This window comes from Mycteria americana, chromosome 1, assembly GCF_035582795.1.
Source record: "Mycteria americana isolate JAX WOST 10 ecotype Jacksonville Zoo and Gardens chromosome 1, USCA_MyAme_1.0, whole genome shotgun sequence".
NCBI lineage: Eukaryota > Metazoa > Chordata > Aves > Ciconiiformes > Ciconiidae > Mycteria > Mycteria americana.
The window spans coordinates 179,713,671-179,729,257 of NC_134365.1; the positions used below are offsets into that span (position 1 = coordinate 179,713,671).

At 38.3% G+C, this 15,587-nt stretch overlaps 1 protein-coding gene across 3 annotated transcripts in view; it reads left to right on the forward strand.

Annotated features, from left to right (window-relative positions):
• Positions 1 to 20: 20 nt before the first annotated feature.
• Positions 21 to 15,587, forward strand: part of PIBF1 (progesterone immunomodulatory binding factor 1) — a 124,468-nt gene continuing 108,901 nt past the window's right edge. For all 3 annotated transcript variants that reach the window (XM_075527276.1, XM_075527266.1, XM_075527285.1), the window contains exons 1-5: positions 21 to 151; positions 1,091 to 1,405; positions 2,251 to 2,351; positions 4,205 to 4,403; positions 11,342 to 11,461. In XM_075527276.1, the coding sequence (XP_075383391.1) occupies positions 1,154 to 1,405; positions 2,251 to 2,351; positions 4,205 to 4,403; positions 11,342 to 11,461 (672 nt within the window). In that variant the 5' untranslated portion in view covers positions 21 to 151; positions 1,091 to 1,153. The remainder of the gene's footprint in view (positions 152 to 1,090; positions 1,406 to 2,250; positions 2,352 to 4,204; positions 4,404 to 11,341; positions 11,462 to 15,587) is intronic.

A 15,587-nucleotide genomic window follows, 5' to 3' on the forward strand; every position in this document is an offset into this window, starting at 1 on the left:
CTCCCATCGTGCCGCGCGGCAGAGCGCGGGAAGCGGCGCGCGGTGGCCCCCTGGTCGCCGTGGTGATGGCGTCGCGCAGCCCCGCCTCAGCCGCCCAGAGGGAAGGCGGAAGGGCGCGCATGCGCCACCGGGTGTGCGGCCGCCGGCTGAGGTAAGGGTATGGCGGGGCGCGGGGGCTGCGGCCGCGGTACTTGGTGCTGCGCGGGCCCCTCCTCTCCCGGCGTGCGTGGGGATCAGCGAGACGGCGTCAGCCGCCCCTCGCTGCCCCGCACCCCGCCGCCGTGTGCCGTTGCCGACAGACAGACGGTTGCCCGTTGCCTTCTGCAGAGCTGGGCATCTGGCGGGTAGAACGGCATCTCCTCCACTGAGCTGCTCCTGCCGCGGGGAAGGGGGTGGTGGCGCTGCCCGGTGGGGGAGGCGGCGGCCCGGGAGAGCTAGCCCCCGGCCGGCTCCGCGCCCCTCGCGGCAGGGCAGGCAGGGCCCTGCGCTCCCGGTGCAGCATCTCCCTTCTCTGTAGGGCTTTGAACAGCATGCGTTAGTCTGTGCATCTCTTAGGTAAAAGCTGTAGTCTGTACCAGGCGGTCGTAAAAGTATGTGAGTACTGTTAAGTAGCTCGCTTTTGGAAAGTACTAGCAAATCAGCCTGGTAAGAGCAATGGAGCTACTTCTTCAGAGAAATCAAGGGTGTGGGCATCAAAGTATTCCTTTACCATTTTCTCTAGCTAGTCTTGTTATGCCCCTTATTGGATGTTCTCTGACATTGTATGCCTCATGGGTCTCGGGAGTTTTCAGTGCATGCATTTCTGACTGTGAATGGCAGGTGCACATCTTGATTTAGCTATAACATCTTACTAGTAAGCTTGATTCACACTAGTATTTAGCTTATTGCAGTCAAAGCCCTTGTTAATAATTATTTAGGAAGAGAGTCCTCAGGCAACTGCCCTCTTCAGAGCTTTTTAAAATGCTTTTCTTGGGTGAACAAAAAAATATATTCATGCGATGCTGAGAAGTATTGCTTAGTGGTCTTGTTTAACTGGTTAATTTTTCATAACGACATAATGCCTTTTACTTAATTGTTTTGATTCTTGCAGTTGATTCTTCAGGGGGCTCATCTCAAAGTATAACTTAAAAAGCTTTGCAAATAGTGGAAGAAAATGTCACATAAAAGCTCTAAGGAAATCAGGAAAGTGAACATTTCTAGCTCCTTGGAGTCTGAAGATATTAGCTTAGAAACCACAATACCAACCGATGATGTTTCTTCCTCTGAAGAGAGAGAAGGCACTGTTAAAATCACTAAGCAGCTGATTGAACGGAAAGAGTTGTTCCATAATCTTCAGCTGCTTAAAATAGAATTATCTCAGAAAAACTTGATGATTGACAACTTGAAAGTAGAATATTTGACCAAGGTAAGAAACATTGCTTCTTTTGTCATATAATCTTTTCTTGTTTCTGGTGCTTTTAGAGTATGGCAGAATCTTCCATTCCGAAAAGAATTTCTGTGAATTGCATACTGGAAGCCTACTTGGCTTTTTTTTTTTTTTTTAAAAATGAGAAAAGGAGGAGACAAATATATGTAAAACTTAGCTGATTTATCCAAGGCTTTATACCTGTAAATGGATGAGGGAGATTGAGTTAATTTTTCCTTTTCTAAAAACAAAGGGAAAAGACCTGTATTCTTTAAGAAATTATGAATCATTTTGTCACTGATGTCAGCAACTTAATAGAGCTTTTAACCTGAACTTGTGGAATACTAGAAAAAGTGATCTGAATGCTATTCAATAGTCTGTTAATGAAAGTGTGGCTAGAATATAGCAACATGCTAATGGTAGGAGATTTTGTTGTGTACAGTTTCCACTAAGATGCATGAAGTTAAGAAAGCTGTAAAAGCTTTGCCAAGTTTATGTGCAGTCAGTATTTACAACCTACTATATACTAACTATGGCTTTCACTGGCTTGCTGCTCTGAGTTTAAGCCTAGTTTGAAATCAGCTGAACAAGTAGCTTTTTGGCTGAAAAGGATCAATTGTAGAGCTAAGTCTTTTTTTATTTTTAGTTCATTAGGGCAAAATCCATATTGTATTCGATGAAGCCTTGGCATATTTAGAGGTCTTGTTAGACAGTGGTTATTTTACTTCCCAGCACATCGGGCTCTCCGCTTTTTTCTTTCAAGTTGTTCTTTTTGTCAAATATGTTTTAAAAATTACCAAGGTAACTTCTTTTCTTCATTTTGTATTTATATTCTTTATACTTAGATTGAAGAGCTAGAAGAGAAGCTTAATGATGCAATCCATCAAAAGCAGCTGTTGTCTTTACGACTGGATAGCCAGCTGGCATTACAGCAAGAAGATGCTAGGTACAATGGAATTAAAACAAAAAAACTTCATCTTCAATAACTTTATTAATATGAATTCAAAGTAATTCACGGACAGTTAATGGAAAGTGATGATTATGAATTGCAGGAATAGGGTTTCTTTTGCAGATTATATTAGTACTTCCATTCTAAAAAGGGAATTTGCATATTTAATTTACATATAAGTAAATTTGAATTCAACTCTCACTGGCTGAAGTTTGTGGTTTTGGTTTTATTGTTACCTGGATACAAATTTAATAGGAACTTGGAGTAAGAACATTCTTAAACCCAGTAAAGAGCAAAAGGAATAGATAGAGGGTGTAGACTTTCTATCAGTTTAAATTGAATTTATAATAACTCTGCAGCCTGGATGACTTGGGAAAGGTAAAGGGATAATGTTTAGCACTTCTGGTTAGGATTTCTTATTGATCAGAAATGAAACATTTTGAGTTAACCTATAGCTGAAAATAGACTGGCTAGCAGGCTTCTCCAAATTACTTTGTCAATTAAATGTTTTAACACCTGTAATAGCACTGTGAAGGAAGAGCATTACTTAATATTCTCCTGTTACAGTAGAAGATGCATCAGCTTACAGGATGTGACTAATTCAAAGTCATATTCTGTAGTAAGCCTGGAACAGATTTAGGGATGTGAAGACAGACCTGAGATTAGTTACAGCAAAGTCTTTCAAATAAGAACAGCTTATTTGCAGCAAATAAGAGCTGTCTGAAAAATGTCTGTCATTCTCTATGCTTATTTGCACCAGAGTGGAATGTTTTTATGTTGGCTATACTTGAATTATCTGAGGACTGTTCAGTAAAAAAGTACTGATGTGCAAATTGTTATTAATAGGCATAAAAAAGTTGAACTACTTTCCTTTCCCCAGTCTTTTCATTAGTTTTCCTGTTTGTCTGTTACCTCACTTTTCATCCTCATTTAACAGAACGTACACAATGTGCAGAATATGTCCTTGTGTGACTGCTTTGCTGACCTGGGATTTTCTTTTGTCGTTTTGAAACAAGCGGGGCAGACATCACCTTGTAGTACTAGCTAGTATTTTTAATATTACTTTTAAAATAATGTAGGAATTATTGCATTTTGAAGAATGATTTAATTTTAATATACTTTCAAGAGTTACAGCTAAAACCTCCAAAAAAGTAGGTCAGTTGCCTTTGATTTAAATAAAATAAGAAAACATTTTGAAACATCTCTGAGTGACATGCAGTTTCTCTTGCTGTATAATATATTGTCACTGGTGATAATAGTAATGATAGTGTTTTAAGGCTGGAAGTAAGGTTGCTTGTTTTAAGTGTAGTGGTGTTTGTGGTCTGGTTTTTTGTGGTTTTTTTTGTTTGTTTTTTTTTAAAAGGGCCACAACTTTGTATGTTACACTAGGTAGAAAATGAAGGGTTGTGTGTGGAATAGGCCATAAACCAGTATATGCTGAAACTTGGCAAGACACAAATTGAAGTTACTATTGCTTTATTTGGTGATTTACTAATTCCTTGGATTTTGTGTGGAAATATGTTCTGCTTTTTCATGTTTTTAATCTTTTAATTGGTAAATTAAGACTAATTTATAAATTCAAGTCAACATATGTGGAGATTAATTGTCACTTCTCAGATTCAGCTTTGTATTGTCAATGATTATGAAGTTCCTGGCTTTTTATTTATACTGTGTCTGATATCATTGTGTAACCATGGTGGTATACACTCTTGTGATAATTATTTAATCTCTCTGTAAATTTTCCCCTCTATAAAATGAGTGTAACTCATTCCCTAGCCAGAGTATTGTGAAGGTTTGTCACTTGTGTTACTCACTACTTAATGTCTTCTGTTTTCAAATCAATCTTGAAGAAAACATCAGGCTCTAATGAAACAAGAAATGGAAACTATTTTATTGAGACAGAAGCAACTGGAGGAAACGAATCATCAATTAAGGGAGAGAGCTGGAGATATCCGTCGTAGTTTACGAGACTTGGAATTAACAGATGATTGCTATGAGAAGCTAAAGTCTATTCCTGAAGATCAGCTTTCTATCCCTGAATATGTTTCTGTGAGTATTGTGTTTTGTATTGGTTTAAAATATAGCTCTGTCCTGGGTCTGGCTGGGGTGGAGTTAACTTTCTTCCTAGCAGCCTGAATCTTGCTGTGTTTTGGATTTGTGGCTAAAACAGTGTTGGTAACATAACAGTGTTTTGGCTATTGCTGGACACAGCATCAAGGCCTTCTCTCTTCCACATTCTGCCTTCCCCTCTCCCCCTGTCCCCCATGAGCAGGCTAGGGGTGGTCATGAGATTGAGAGGGGACACAGCTGGACAGCTGACCTGAACTGGCCAAAGGAATATTCCATACCATCTAACATCATGGTCAGCAATATAAACTGGAGGTAGAGGCAGAAAGAGGAGGTGGGAGGGTGGCTTCCAAGGTGGTTATTGCTCAGCGGCTGGCTGGGCATCGGTCTGCTTGTGGGAGGTGGCGAGTGATTGTGTGGCGCTTTTTTTTTTAATTCATCTCTCTTTTTCCTTCACTAATTAAACTGTTGAGATAATGCGACACCTGAGTTTTCTCGCTTTTGTTCTTCTCACTCTCTCCTCTGTCCTGTTCCCACTGGAGGCAGCAAGTGAGTGAGCAACTCTATGGGTGCTTGGCTGCTGACCAGGGTCAACCCACTGCAAGCTGTAAATGGCTTTTATTTAGAGTTAAAGGGATGTGCATATAGTAGAAACCAGTCTATACTCCTATAATTCTTATTCTTCCCCAACTAGAAATGAAAGACCTTCAGAGGCAGATGTACTTCTGGATCAGTCCATTTTGACTGGATTCAGTGGAGAGAACCTTTTAATCCCAGATTGTGATGTCTTAAAGAGAGTAGAACTGCTGATGTATTTTAAGAGGGTGAAGCAAATGGGGTGTTACAATTGAATGGTGGGCACACATTGATGGTATGAAATACAGTAGGCTGAAAACAGGAATTTGAAACTCAGCTTGCTGGAACCACAAGTTGAGATGGCTCTTACAGACATCCCTTACCTTTCCCTCATGCTTTCCATCTGGCCCTTTCCTATCTGACTAAGTGGAGGAGATAAAGTATACTTTAAAGTACACTTTAAGTCTCATTTTCTTGATTTAAGATGTTTAATTATGGCTTATGGGTAGATGGAGGGGTAGGGGGGTACTCTGCTTGCAATAAAAAGACAATGCCTTCACAGACTGTGGGACACGTCCAGAGCATCCTGGCTCGCTTCTGAGAATGAAGAGGATTTAGACATGTAAACCTTAATTCACCGAAGTATTAGCATTGTACTTATCTGTAGAGCTAGTTATTAAGGAAGCGGTAAATAATATGTTAAACTTAGTGCCTTTGTTGAGGTATAAATGCTGTGTGAATGAGTTCTGTTGCTCGGTGAAAGTCATGGTATACTGTGCTCTAGATATGTACAGAGAAGTAAAACTTGTCATCCTTAGCTAAAGGATAATCATAGAATAGTTTGGGTTGGAAGGGACCTTTAAAGGTCATCTAGTCCAACCCCCCTGCAGTGAGCCAGGGCATCTACCACCTCTCTGGGCAACCTGTTCCAGTGTTTCACCACCCTCATTGTAAAAATTGTCTTCCTTATATCTAGTCTAAATCTACCCTCTTTTAGTTTAAAACCATTACCCCTTGTCCTATCGCAACAGGCCTTGATAAAAGTTTTGTCCCCATCTTTCTTATAGGCCCCCTTTAAGTACCGAAAGGCTGCAGTAAGGTCTCCCTGGCACCTTCTCTTCTCCAGGCTGAACAGCCCCAACTCTCTCAGCCTTTCCTCGTAGGAGAGGTTTTCCAGCCCTCTAATCATTTTTGTGGGCCTCCTCTGGACCTGCTCCAACAGGTCCATGGCTTTCCTGTGCTGAGGGTTCCAGAGCTGGATGCAGTACTCCAGGTGGGGTCTCACGAGAGTGGAGTAGAGGGGCAGAATCACCTCCCTCGACCTCCTGGCCACGCTTCATTTGATGTGGCCCAGGATACAGTTGGCCTTCTGGGCTGCGAGCACTCATTGTTGGCTCATGTCCAGCTTTCCATCCACCAGAACCCCCAAGTCCTTCTCTGCAGGGCTGCTCTCAATCCCTTCATCCCCCAGCCTGTATTTGTGCTTGGGATTGCCCTGACCCATGTGCAGGACCTTGCACTTGGCCTTGTTGAACCTCATGAGGTTCACATGGGCCCACTTCTTGAGCTTGTCCAGGTCCCTCTGGATGGCATCCCATCCCTCAGGCGTGTCAACCGCACCACTCAGCTTGGTGTCGTCTGCAAACTTGCTGAGGGTGCACTCAGTCCCACTGTCTATCTCATTGATGAAGGTATTAAACAGATCTTGGGAACATCTCTTCAAAAGTTCCAAAACTTGGACTTTTGAAAGTACTAGGAAAATCTTAAGGCTCTGAGTGATAAACAAGAACACTTAGCTTGGGTCCTATTAGGTTATTACCCCCTAGCTGTCTACTGTATTCACTGCCCTCTATAGGAGTATTTGAGGTTTTCTTGTTGATTCCTGCACCACCATGGTTAACAAAGCAGACTTTCAACGCAAACTGAAATCCATGTCAACTCACTTGAAATTGGTGTGCAGGAAGCTCCTGGACTTCAGGAGCTGATTGACAGTCAGCACAAAAGACTGTGTAGCCAGGCAGGACAGATACTAGGGGTTAGTAAGCCAGCTGCTCTAAGTGAAGCTGTCACGGCACAATTAGAGTGCTTTGATTGTATTTGTGAGTAGAAAGGGGCTCTAAAAAAGATGTGAAGTGGGAGAGGTGAGTAACAGCCACCTTCTACCCCTAATCTACCTTTCTTTTCCTCTTGCGTTCAACCAGTAAATGCTACTTTTGTCTGTGACTCAAACTCTACTACTTATGTGTTCAGTGAAGCCCCTTTCCTCTTTACACACGTCACTTTTCTTTTGAAGAAATCGTTTTTTGGCCAATATTTTTTTTTCCGTCGAGAAGACATACTAAAGATATACTGTAGTAAGATGCAGTTTTCTGCTGCTTCTCCCATCTTTTGGCAACAGGATCAGTGTGAACCTGAGGGTATCAGTTAAGCTCAGTGATTGTTTATCATTACTTTGAGTTATTCAGCTGATACAGATGCTGGGAGGCTACAGAGCTGTTCTGCATATCCTGTCTATGCATCCATTTAGCTTCTGAAGGCTAGGAAAAGGATGTCGAAGGGAAAAAGTTATTTTTCTGATGCTGTGTCCTGCTTTGCTTACCTAATGAGGAATTATGCATTTCTCAGGCAGATAAAATCTCTGGCTCCAGATCTACATGCAGATTAACAGTATAGTCTACTGATATTAGGGTAAAATTCTCCTTGGCGAGAAAGAGCTCTACTTAGAGAAAACTTGAGCAAGAAATTTCCAGACTCTGTTTTTTCTATTTATCTATTATAAAATACCGCCTTACAATTCTCCAAGATAGAAGTAAATGCATATATAATGTTTACACTTTATTTGAAACCTGTTATACTGGACAAAGAGCAGGAATTGCTTAAATACAGATTTTGTATATAGAGATATTGCAAGTTTAGAATACTAGAATTAAAACAAATGTGAGATGCTTTTCACTGTTCTTCCACACAGGGGTGCAATAGTGACATGCTAGAGCAAAGACTAAGCAATGTTTAATGTTAATGATGATGACAAATGAAAAACAATGTTTTAAGCATCTTTCTCTTAAAATCACACTTTCTTGTTTTGAACTTATATGTAAAAATTTAGATTTTTTTAAAACTGTTTATAAGAATGATTTTTTTAGAAACAGCATATGCAGAATTTTAAAGCACTTCAGGTTGTTGAACTGGTGCTTGGCAGCTGAATCACTTAATTTGTTCAGTAAAGTGAGCCTCTTGTGTACCCTCCTGTAAAAATTTTTCACCAAGTTGTTGAAAAATAGTATCTGCAAATTCTGATCTGTTTTTAATCACCATGTCTTTCAGTTGCATCATTTTGCTAACTACAGCTCAGCTGCTCTTTGTTTAAGAAGGCAGTTAACTGATGCAACTACTTTCACATAACTTCATTTAACAGAACCCAACTTTCTCTTCCTCTGCACCCACCCATTTTTAGCTTAACTCTAGTTTTCCATAAAAAGTGGTAGGCATGTGTTAAGAGTTTTTTAAAAGTCACCTAGAAAGTTTTCCTTATAGCAGATCTATATAAATTTGTAATTTTTAAGATATGCAATTGTTTCTGAAATCCCATTACATTAATTTTTGTTTCTACTGTATTAACTTGGCAAGAGGCAATGTGTGCTTTGACTGCTGAGTTGCATGAATGTTTATTGGCCATCAAGCAAGCTAAATAACAGTTCAACTTCTGCTACAACCTTTCCCTCATCTACTGCATTCATTTGCACTTTCTTACTACCATGGATTGATCTTTCCTTGGGAAGGCTGTGCAGATATGTTTATCCTTGATACCTGTATCCCATGTCACCTTGGTTTGATACTGGGTAATCTGTTTTAGGGTGGTTCTGGTTTGGGAAGTAAACATGGCATGATGGCATAAGTTAGGTTTCCTAGGGAAATCACAATAAAAATACAAGAACTTCAGGGAAAGCTATGTGTGGTTTAAAAAAATCCACAATACTTTAAATGGTTACCAATTAGTAACAATAAAGATTATTTTTTAAGAAAAAAAAAAAAGAAAAATTTTGTAATCACTTTTTTTTTGGGGGGGGGGGGGGGGGAGGGGGGAAGAGGATTCGATTGAAATTCAGTTGCTTGGTTTCAGATGTAATCAGGTAAGTTCTGAAAGAATCCAGACAGATGAAAACTGTAGTTAGTGGAAGCTGTGGTTAAGAGACTAAAATTGTACTTACTCACTGCTTTGCATGCACATTTCTAAAGTTTGGGGGTTGTGGCAGGGGGGAGTGTTTGGTTTTTTTGTTTTGTTTTTTTCCCTAAGGAAGTAGTGGAAGCCTGTTGTAGTTCAGAAGTTAGAAAGAACCCACAAAACTAACTTCACTGTTTGATTTCATGCAAACCCATTAGAAGCAATGTGATTTCACAGATGGACATGAAAAAACTCCTTAAATATGGAAGGAATAGAATACTGCAAGAATAAAACAGTAATGAAACAGTAAAATAAGGCATTAATATGCAGTTAGTTCACTTCTCGGAACAGAAGGACAATTTATAGTTTTAACTGTAGCATCTGATGGTTGAATTTGTCATTTGGAATTTTCAGAATGTGAACAAAAAATTATCATACCTTATTTTGGTTTTAATTGAATTATAGTGTAAAAAACCAATATCATCCTTAATTTTGTTCACTTTATGTGTAAACTTAGACGTAGTGAATTGAGAATCCCTTGTTACCATCTTAAAAAAAAAAATTAAGATTACAGGTATACTTTGGGAAAGCATGCTTTTTTTTTTAATAAAAATGAACTTAAAAGAGGACATATGCTGTAAATTTAAGCTTATGTTTGTTTTGCATCTAAAGGTAAGGATGGAAAGTGGAGCTTTCTTGAGTACAACGAGCTCAAACAACTGCAACTTTCAACATGCACAGTATTTGGAAAAAACTTGAAAACAAAAACAAAAGAACCCACCACTTTTTAGAAAATTTCACTTTTCTGCTTTACTACTAATTTTCCAGTCATGTTGCACACTTGCTTTATTGTATAAAGCAAACTACACCTATGTTTACATCGCAAATTTCCATGGCTTCTGTGTTTTTTAGAATTGTGTGCTGCCGATTATATGGAATATACCTGGAACTTTTCTTTGTCTTCTGCTGTTTACAGGTAGCAAAGCAGAGACCTGTCTTCCTTCTGCATGGAAGTGTAGTACAGCTTGCTCTTGAACGCTTCTGTGCTTTCTTGCTTTCATTTCTTCTTTAATCATATATCAAACAAAACATTAATGATGGGGGATATGGAGTAGCTTTTGCATGAAAATAGTGCTTAATTATCAATTCTTTTCTTTTCATCCCCCAAAATAAACATTTTAAGGTATCGAGTTGATCTGGGAGTACTAACCTCTGTGTACGTGTGTGTGGGTGTATATCAAAACAGCTTTCTTCTTTGTTTGGTCTCTTTTTGCTTTTTACTACTGACTTTGTGGTTTTACTACTGTGTTTTCTAGTATTTTTTTATTGTTCAGTAGAAATGTTCTGGAAAAGTTGTATGGATCTGAGACTTATTTGTCTGAGACTATGCCTGTGACTGGAGTGGAGGAAGAGAGAGGAGTATGTGTCAGATTTTTTTTTTTTTTTTTAATCCTTTTACAAGGCTTTTTTCAGTGTTAATTTAGCAGAGTCGAGTCTTTCAGAGGCTTAGTTGCATGAAGCAGCTGAACCCACATAGCAATGTTGCTGCTGAAAGTGTGTGTGGGGAGTGTGTCGCAGTTCTTCCTGGTTATGTGCTGTTCCTGCTTCCTGTGCTTGCTCTTGCATTTTTCTTGGTGCAGATTCAGCACACTGAACTGGCAGAAAACAAAACTAATCTCTCTCCATTTCTACACACCCCATAAAAATTTATATTGGCTTGGGGGAAGTTAGCAAGTTAAGTTTGTTTATTGCTAAATAGGCTTGTTTCTTTTTCTTTTTACACTCTTAATCAAATAGGCTCTAGAGTTGGCACAAGTAGGAGGGTGGGACCATGTGGTCCATTAACAGCTGTGTTTTTTAATCGGGCAGCCTGACTGGGAGCTGCCTTAGTTGAACAGATATACGTCTTTACCTTTTATTCCTCTTTTTTTTTTTATTCAGTACCAAACACAAACTGATTATTTCTTAGCTGCTGCTGTCAAAGGCTAAAGAAAGACACTGTCTTTGCTTTAACATTTCCCCCCCACAGAACCCCTCTACCCCAACCAGGTTCCTGGTATGCACTGGAAATCATTTGGTGAATTATTGCCATAAAATGTTGAGCTGATTTGGTTTGGGGATTGTAGTTTTCCGATTACAATTTTGCTAGTTTCAATTTTCAATATATATCTTGTTCTTCTAGATCCGATTCTATGAAGTAGTCCATTCCTTAAGAAAAGAGCTAAGTGATCTACAGATGAAAAAGGAGAGCCTAACAGAAGAACTAAGTGGGTATAAATCCCAACTGAAGTGTCTGACAGAGGTCTGTGCACCTTAATTATCTCAATTAAGAAACTGTAAATATATATATTGCGAAAAACTCATTCTCCAAATCATTATTTATGTATAAGATATAAAAACTTCTTCGCTGTTTAAAAATTACTGGGGGAAGAAGGGGGGAGGGAGGGAGGGAGGGAGAGGGGAAACATTCTATATATGTCCTTGCATAACAGCTAATTTTACGTTATGGCTACGCTGCAAGATTTGCTCATGAGACTGTTCAGGATAGGCTCTTACGAGCTATGTTGTGCTTTCTGAAGGCAAGGTTCGAGGCGGGGAAGCTGAGGCAGGAGATCCATCCAGCAGTAGTTGAAGACACAATGGTGATTCAGTGTCTAGTTTTCAAGATGGTGATGTCTTGGTAGTAATTTGCTTCACCTTTTGTTTTAATGATATAAAAATGTGTTTTTTTTAAAGAATCCTTTGGAGTTGCATCTTCTCTGTTATGCTTTTCAGTTTTTTATATTTTAATTTTCCTATTTATTTCTCTACTAAAGAAAAATATAATTTGATTTCAGGTAAGGTATAAATGCCAGAAGTAGAGAAACAAATTATCTAAATATATTTAATTTTTATTTTCAAAGAGTAAGAGTTGAAACAGTATAAGGAGAATGTAGTTTTTAAGGTATTGATGAACATTTATAGTATTCTTAGTATGTATACAGCTAGGATGATTCATATTGTAGCTTAGCTCCACATAAATCTGGAGTTGTGATACAACAATTTCAGCTACCCAGAGTATATTTATCCAAGTCATGGCTAGCAGGGACTTAAATGCCATTGTCATTTTACTACTTCTGAAATTATTCTTTAGTTACCGCCTTTTTCTTCCTCAAAATTTACTTATGGAATAATCAGGTGATATTAATTATGCAGGATTATTGTGTGAAATTCCTATTATTTTCATGTATCTTTTTGATTTAATTAGAAAAAGTAGTCAATAAAATTTGTGCATTTATGGGCTTCAGCATTATTTTGTGTCATCATCTCTGGTCATAAATGAGATTAAATTAATCCTGTTAACTTTGATTTACATGAACATTTTCCTTAATTGCACATTTAATGAGTTCTGATTTAATAACATTCTACAGGAGGATTTCAACCTTCTGAGATTTGACTGACATCTGTGTTAATTTTTGCTGTAGGAAAAATTTAACGGGATAGTAGATAACAATAACTAAAGTTGTGCTAGGAACAATTTTCTTGGTACACTGACCTTTCTTTAATATATAAATTTCTAATTTTGTTCTTTTTGTACCACATGGTGGCAGTATCCACCTTTCCCACTGTTACATTTCTCAAAGTTTAAAGTTTACTGTGCTTTTGTTTTGATGCTGATGAGAAAGCAGTAGAATGTTGCCTGGGTTGAATTGAGGTGGTTCTTTGGATGCTTATACCCTGTTTGCATAATCATGCTTAAAATGAGAGACAATTAATGAGAATGAATACCTCATTTAAAAAAAAAGATTAGGGAAGAGATCCAGATGTTGAAATGTAACAAGAAAAGAAGGCTTACAGTTGTTAATAAAAATTATTCCTTAGGGTTCTCGGGTTTCAGATACGATCACTTACTACAATTCTTCCATATGTTAAAAAAAAAAATTCAAACCCAAGTCTTCACCCTATCTGTTATGCATAGAGATGATGTGTTTTGGATATTTAATGAAATGTGACCTGATACAAGATATTTTATGTATGGAGAGACTTAAAAGTCTCTGTATTTTGCTTCTGGCAAGTTCAGATTTGACCTAGTGATTTGATGAGTGTCACTGTAACAAGGTACCTCAGGCTGTTTCAAATAATAAGGTAAGAGGAGCATCATCAATACGTGAGGGTACTTTAGAATCTCTAATGTACTTAGTACACTAAAGCTAACATACCTAAGCATCTCTTGCAGTTTACGAAGAAGTGGTTTCAAGGTGTACTGTTGGGGTAGCTTATTTGAGTTCCTTTGGTAAGGTTAAGCTTTATTGCAAGGAAATTTATCAGTAGGAAATAAAGCACAGTTTCATTCAGAGTCTTACTTAAGCTCTTATACTCTTCTTTTACTGTTTTTGTGGTATGCCAATCATTCTTTATTTCCAGCTACATGAAACACAGTTGCTGAAGTTCCTTGCCTGTTACTTAATAACCTACACTTTTCAAATCCTTCCTCTGGTTTTCCATCTAATATTCCTTAATCTTTAAGTTTTCTCCAACAGTTGCAATATTTCTGTTCTCTACGTAGTTTATCAACAAAGTGTCCGATCTGGGTTTAAAACTTCTTTAGTAAGCTACTAATACAGACATCTGAAATACAGGGGTGGTTTGTTGTTTTGTTTTTGGTTTTTTTTTTTTCTTCTCTGTGAGAATAAACCACTTCCTACAATAAGCATTCATTTTTTTCTACTATTGCAAATAAATAAGGCTTTTCCTAAGGAGTTTCAACATGGTTTTTTTTCCTTTGTGGAACATGGAAAGGAACTAAAATATATTCTTATCCCAAAACTTTCTATTAACTACTAATGGCTTGGGGGAGGAGGATTTTGCTGGCTTTTCTGGTTGTTTATGGCTGATAAACTAGGTTTGAGTAAGTTTTATACATGTAGATATTCACCCAGAAATAAAGTCATGAGGAATATGAGAGAATTAGGTATAGACTCATAGGAAAGTCTATCTATGCAACAAAGAATTGAAAAAGTTTAAAGGAAAATCCAAACTTGTCTAATGTGGTAAGCCAACTCTAGGAAAATTTAGATGTGAAATTAATTCATCAAATAAGACAACCGTTGCCTAACATCAGCTATGTTATTTTGTGACAGGATGTCTTTAGTCCCTTAATTTGGTCAAAGGAAATGAGCTCTAATTTTACTGTTCTTGTTTTAGAGTGTAAATCTAAGACATTTAGATTATTTTGTTTTCTCTGTTCGTAAGCCTTTATATACTGTTTTGTGGGAAAGCAAAGCAGCACAGTTCTATTCTCTGCATGCTGTTATGATGAGCTGATAAAGCTATCAGTTATATAAAATCAGGTCTTTAAACCCACTAAATCTTTGTTTGCTCCATGCCGCCATACTTTTTTTGTTGTTGTTGGGGGGAGGGCACCAAAAAAAAATCAAACAAAACTCATTGTTGGCACAACAGATCTAGCCTGGCACAAAAATTGAGTGCAGTGGCCCGGGATTGTGGCCTCTCAGCCAACTGAGTGTATAAGCATCCATCTCTACCAGCTAGGAAGCTTGGCTCTGTAAAAATTGAGTTGTCATTGTAGCCTTATAGAAACTAATTTTCTAAGACTTGACAAATCCACATGTTCTTTATATCTAGGAAATTCATTTGTATTAGGAAAACTTTTATTTCTGACTTCAGGGCATAAAAGGCATCTTTCAAATATTTGTCACCTGTAGTTGTACTCTACCTATATGAAAATACATTTTGTGTGTTCAGAAGGGGCAGAAGGTCCTAAGTGTGTATCAGCCTCTGTTTAGCACTCATTTAATTCTTAGTATGCTGAGGAGTAAGATCACTAAAACTCTACAACTTTGTAACAAAATTCTCTTGTTGATTGTCTGTTGCTGCTGTGAGTTAGCACTTAGTCAAAGCCTGCTGAATCTGTAAGACAGATCCAGTAGGGTAGGGAGCTGCTTCTGACAACTGGTAGCAAAGAACAACGTGTGAAGACTAATTTCTAGCACTGGAACATAATCTGATAAATACAGCTAGTGTCAAAAGATCTTTGTCACCACTTTCTGTTTTTAAAGTGGTCAGTATAAGTGGTTCTGCAGTACTACCACTAAGTTGATGGCTCTCTGTACACAATTGTTGCATCTGTGATTTAGACCAATACAGTTCCTCTGATTCTAGGTGCAGCAGCAACAGACTGAGGAGAGGCAGTGGAACTGGTAAAAGTCATGTTCTTGTATTTCATTGCTGACTGATCTGTTACCAAATGTATAGTACAGACTTGTTTCAGTCCTTTTACAGTGCTCAGTACTTCAAGTACGAATAATGTTGGCACCACCACCTTTGGAGGTACAGATAGAGAAGAAAGTCCAGCTATTGTGTTGTATTACCAGGAGCTTCCCAGAAACAAAACCACCTTCTGATGTGTGTGTTCGCATGCTGAACAT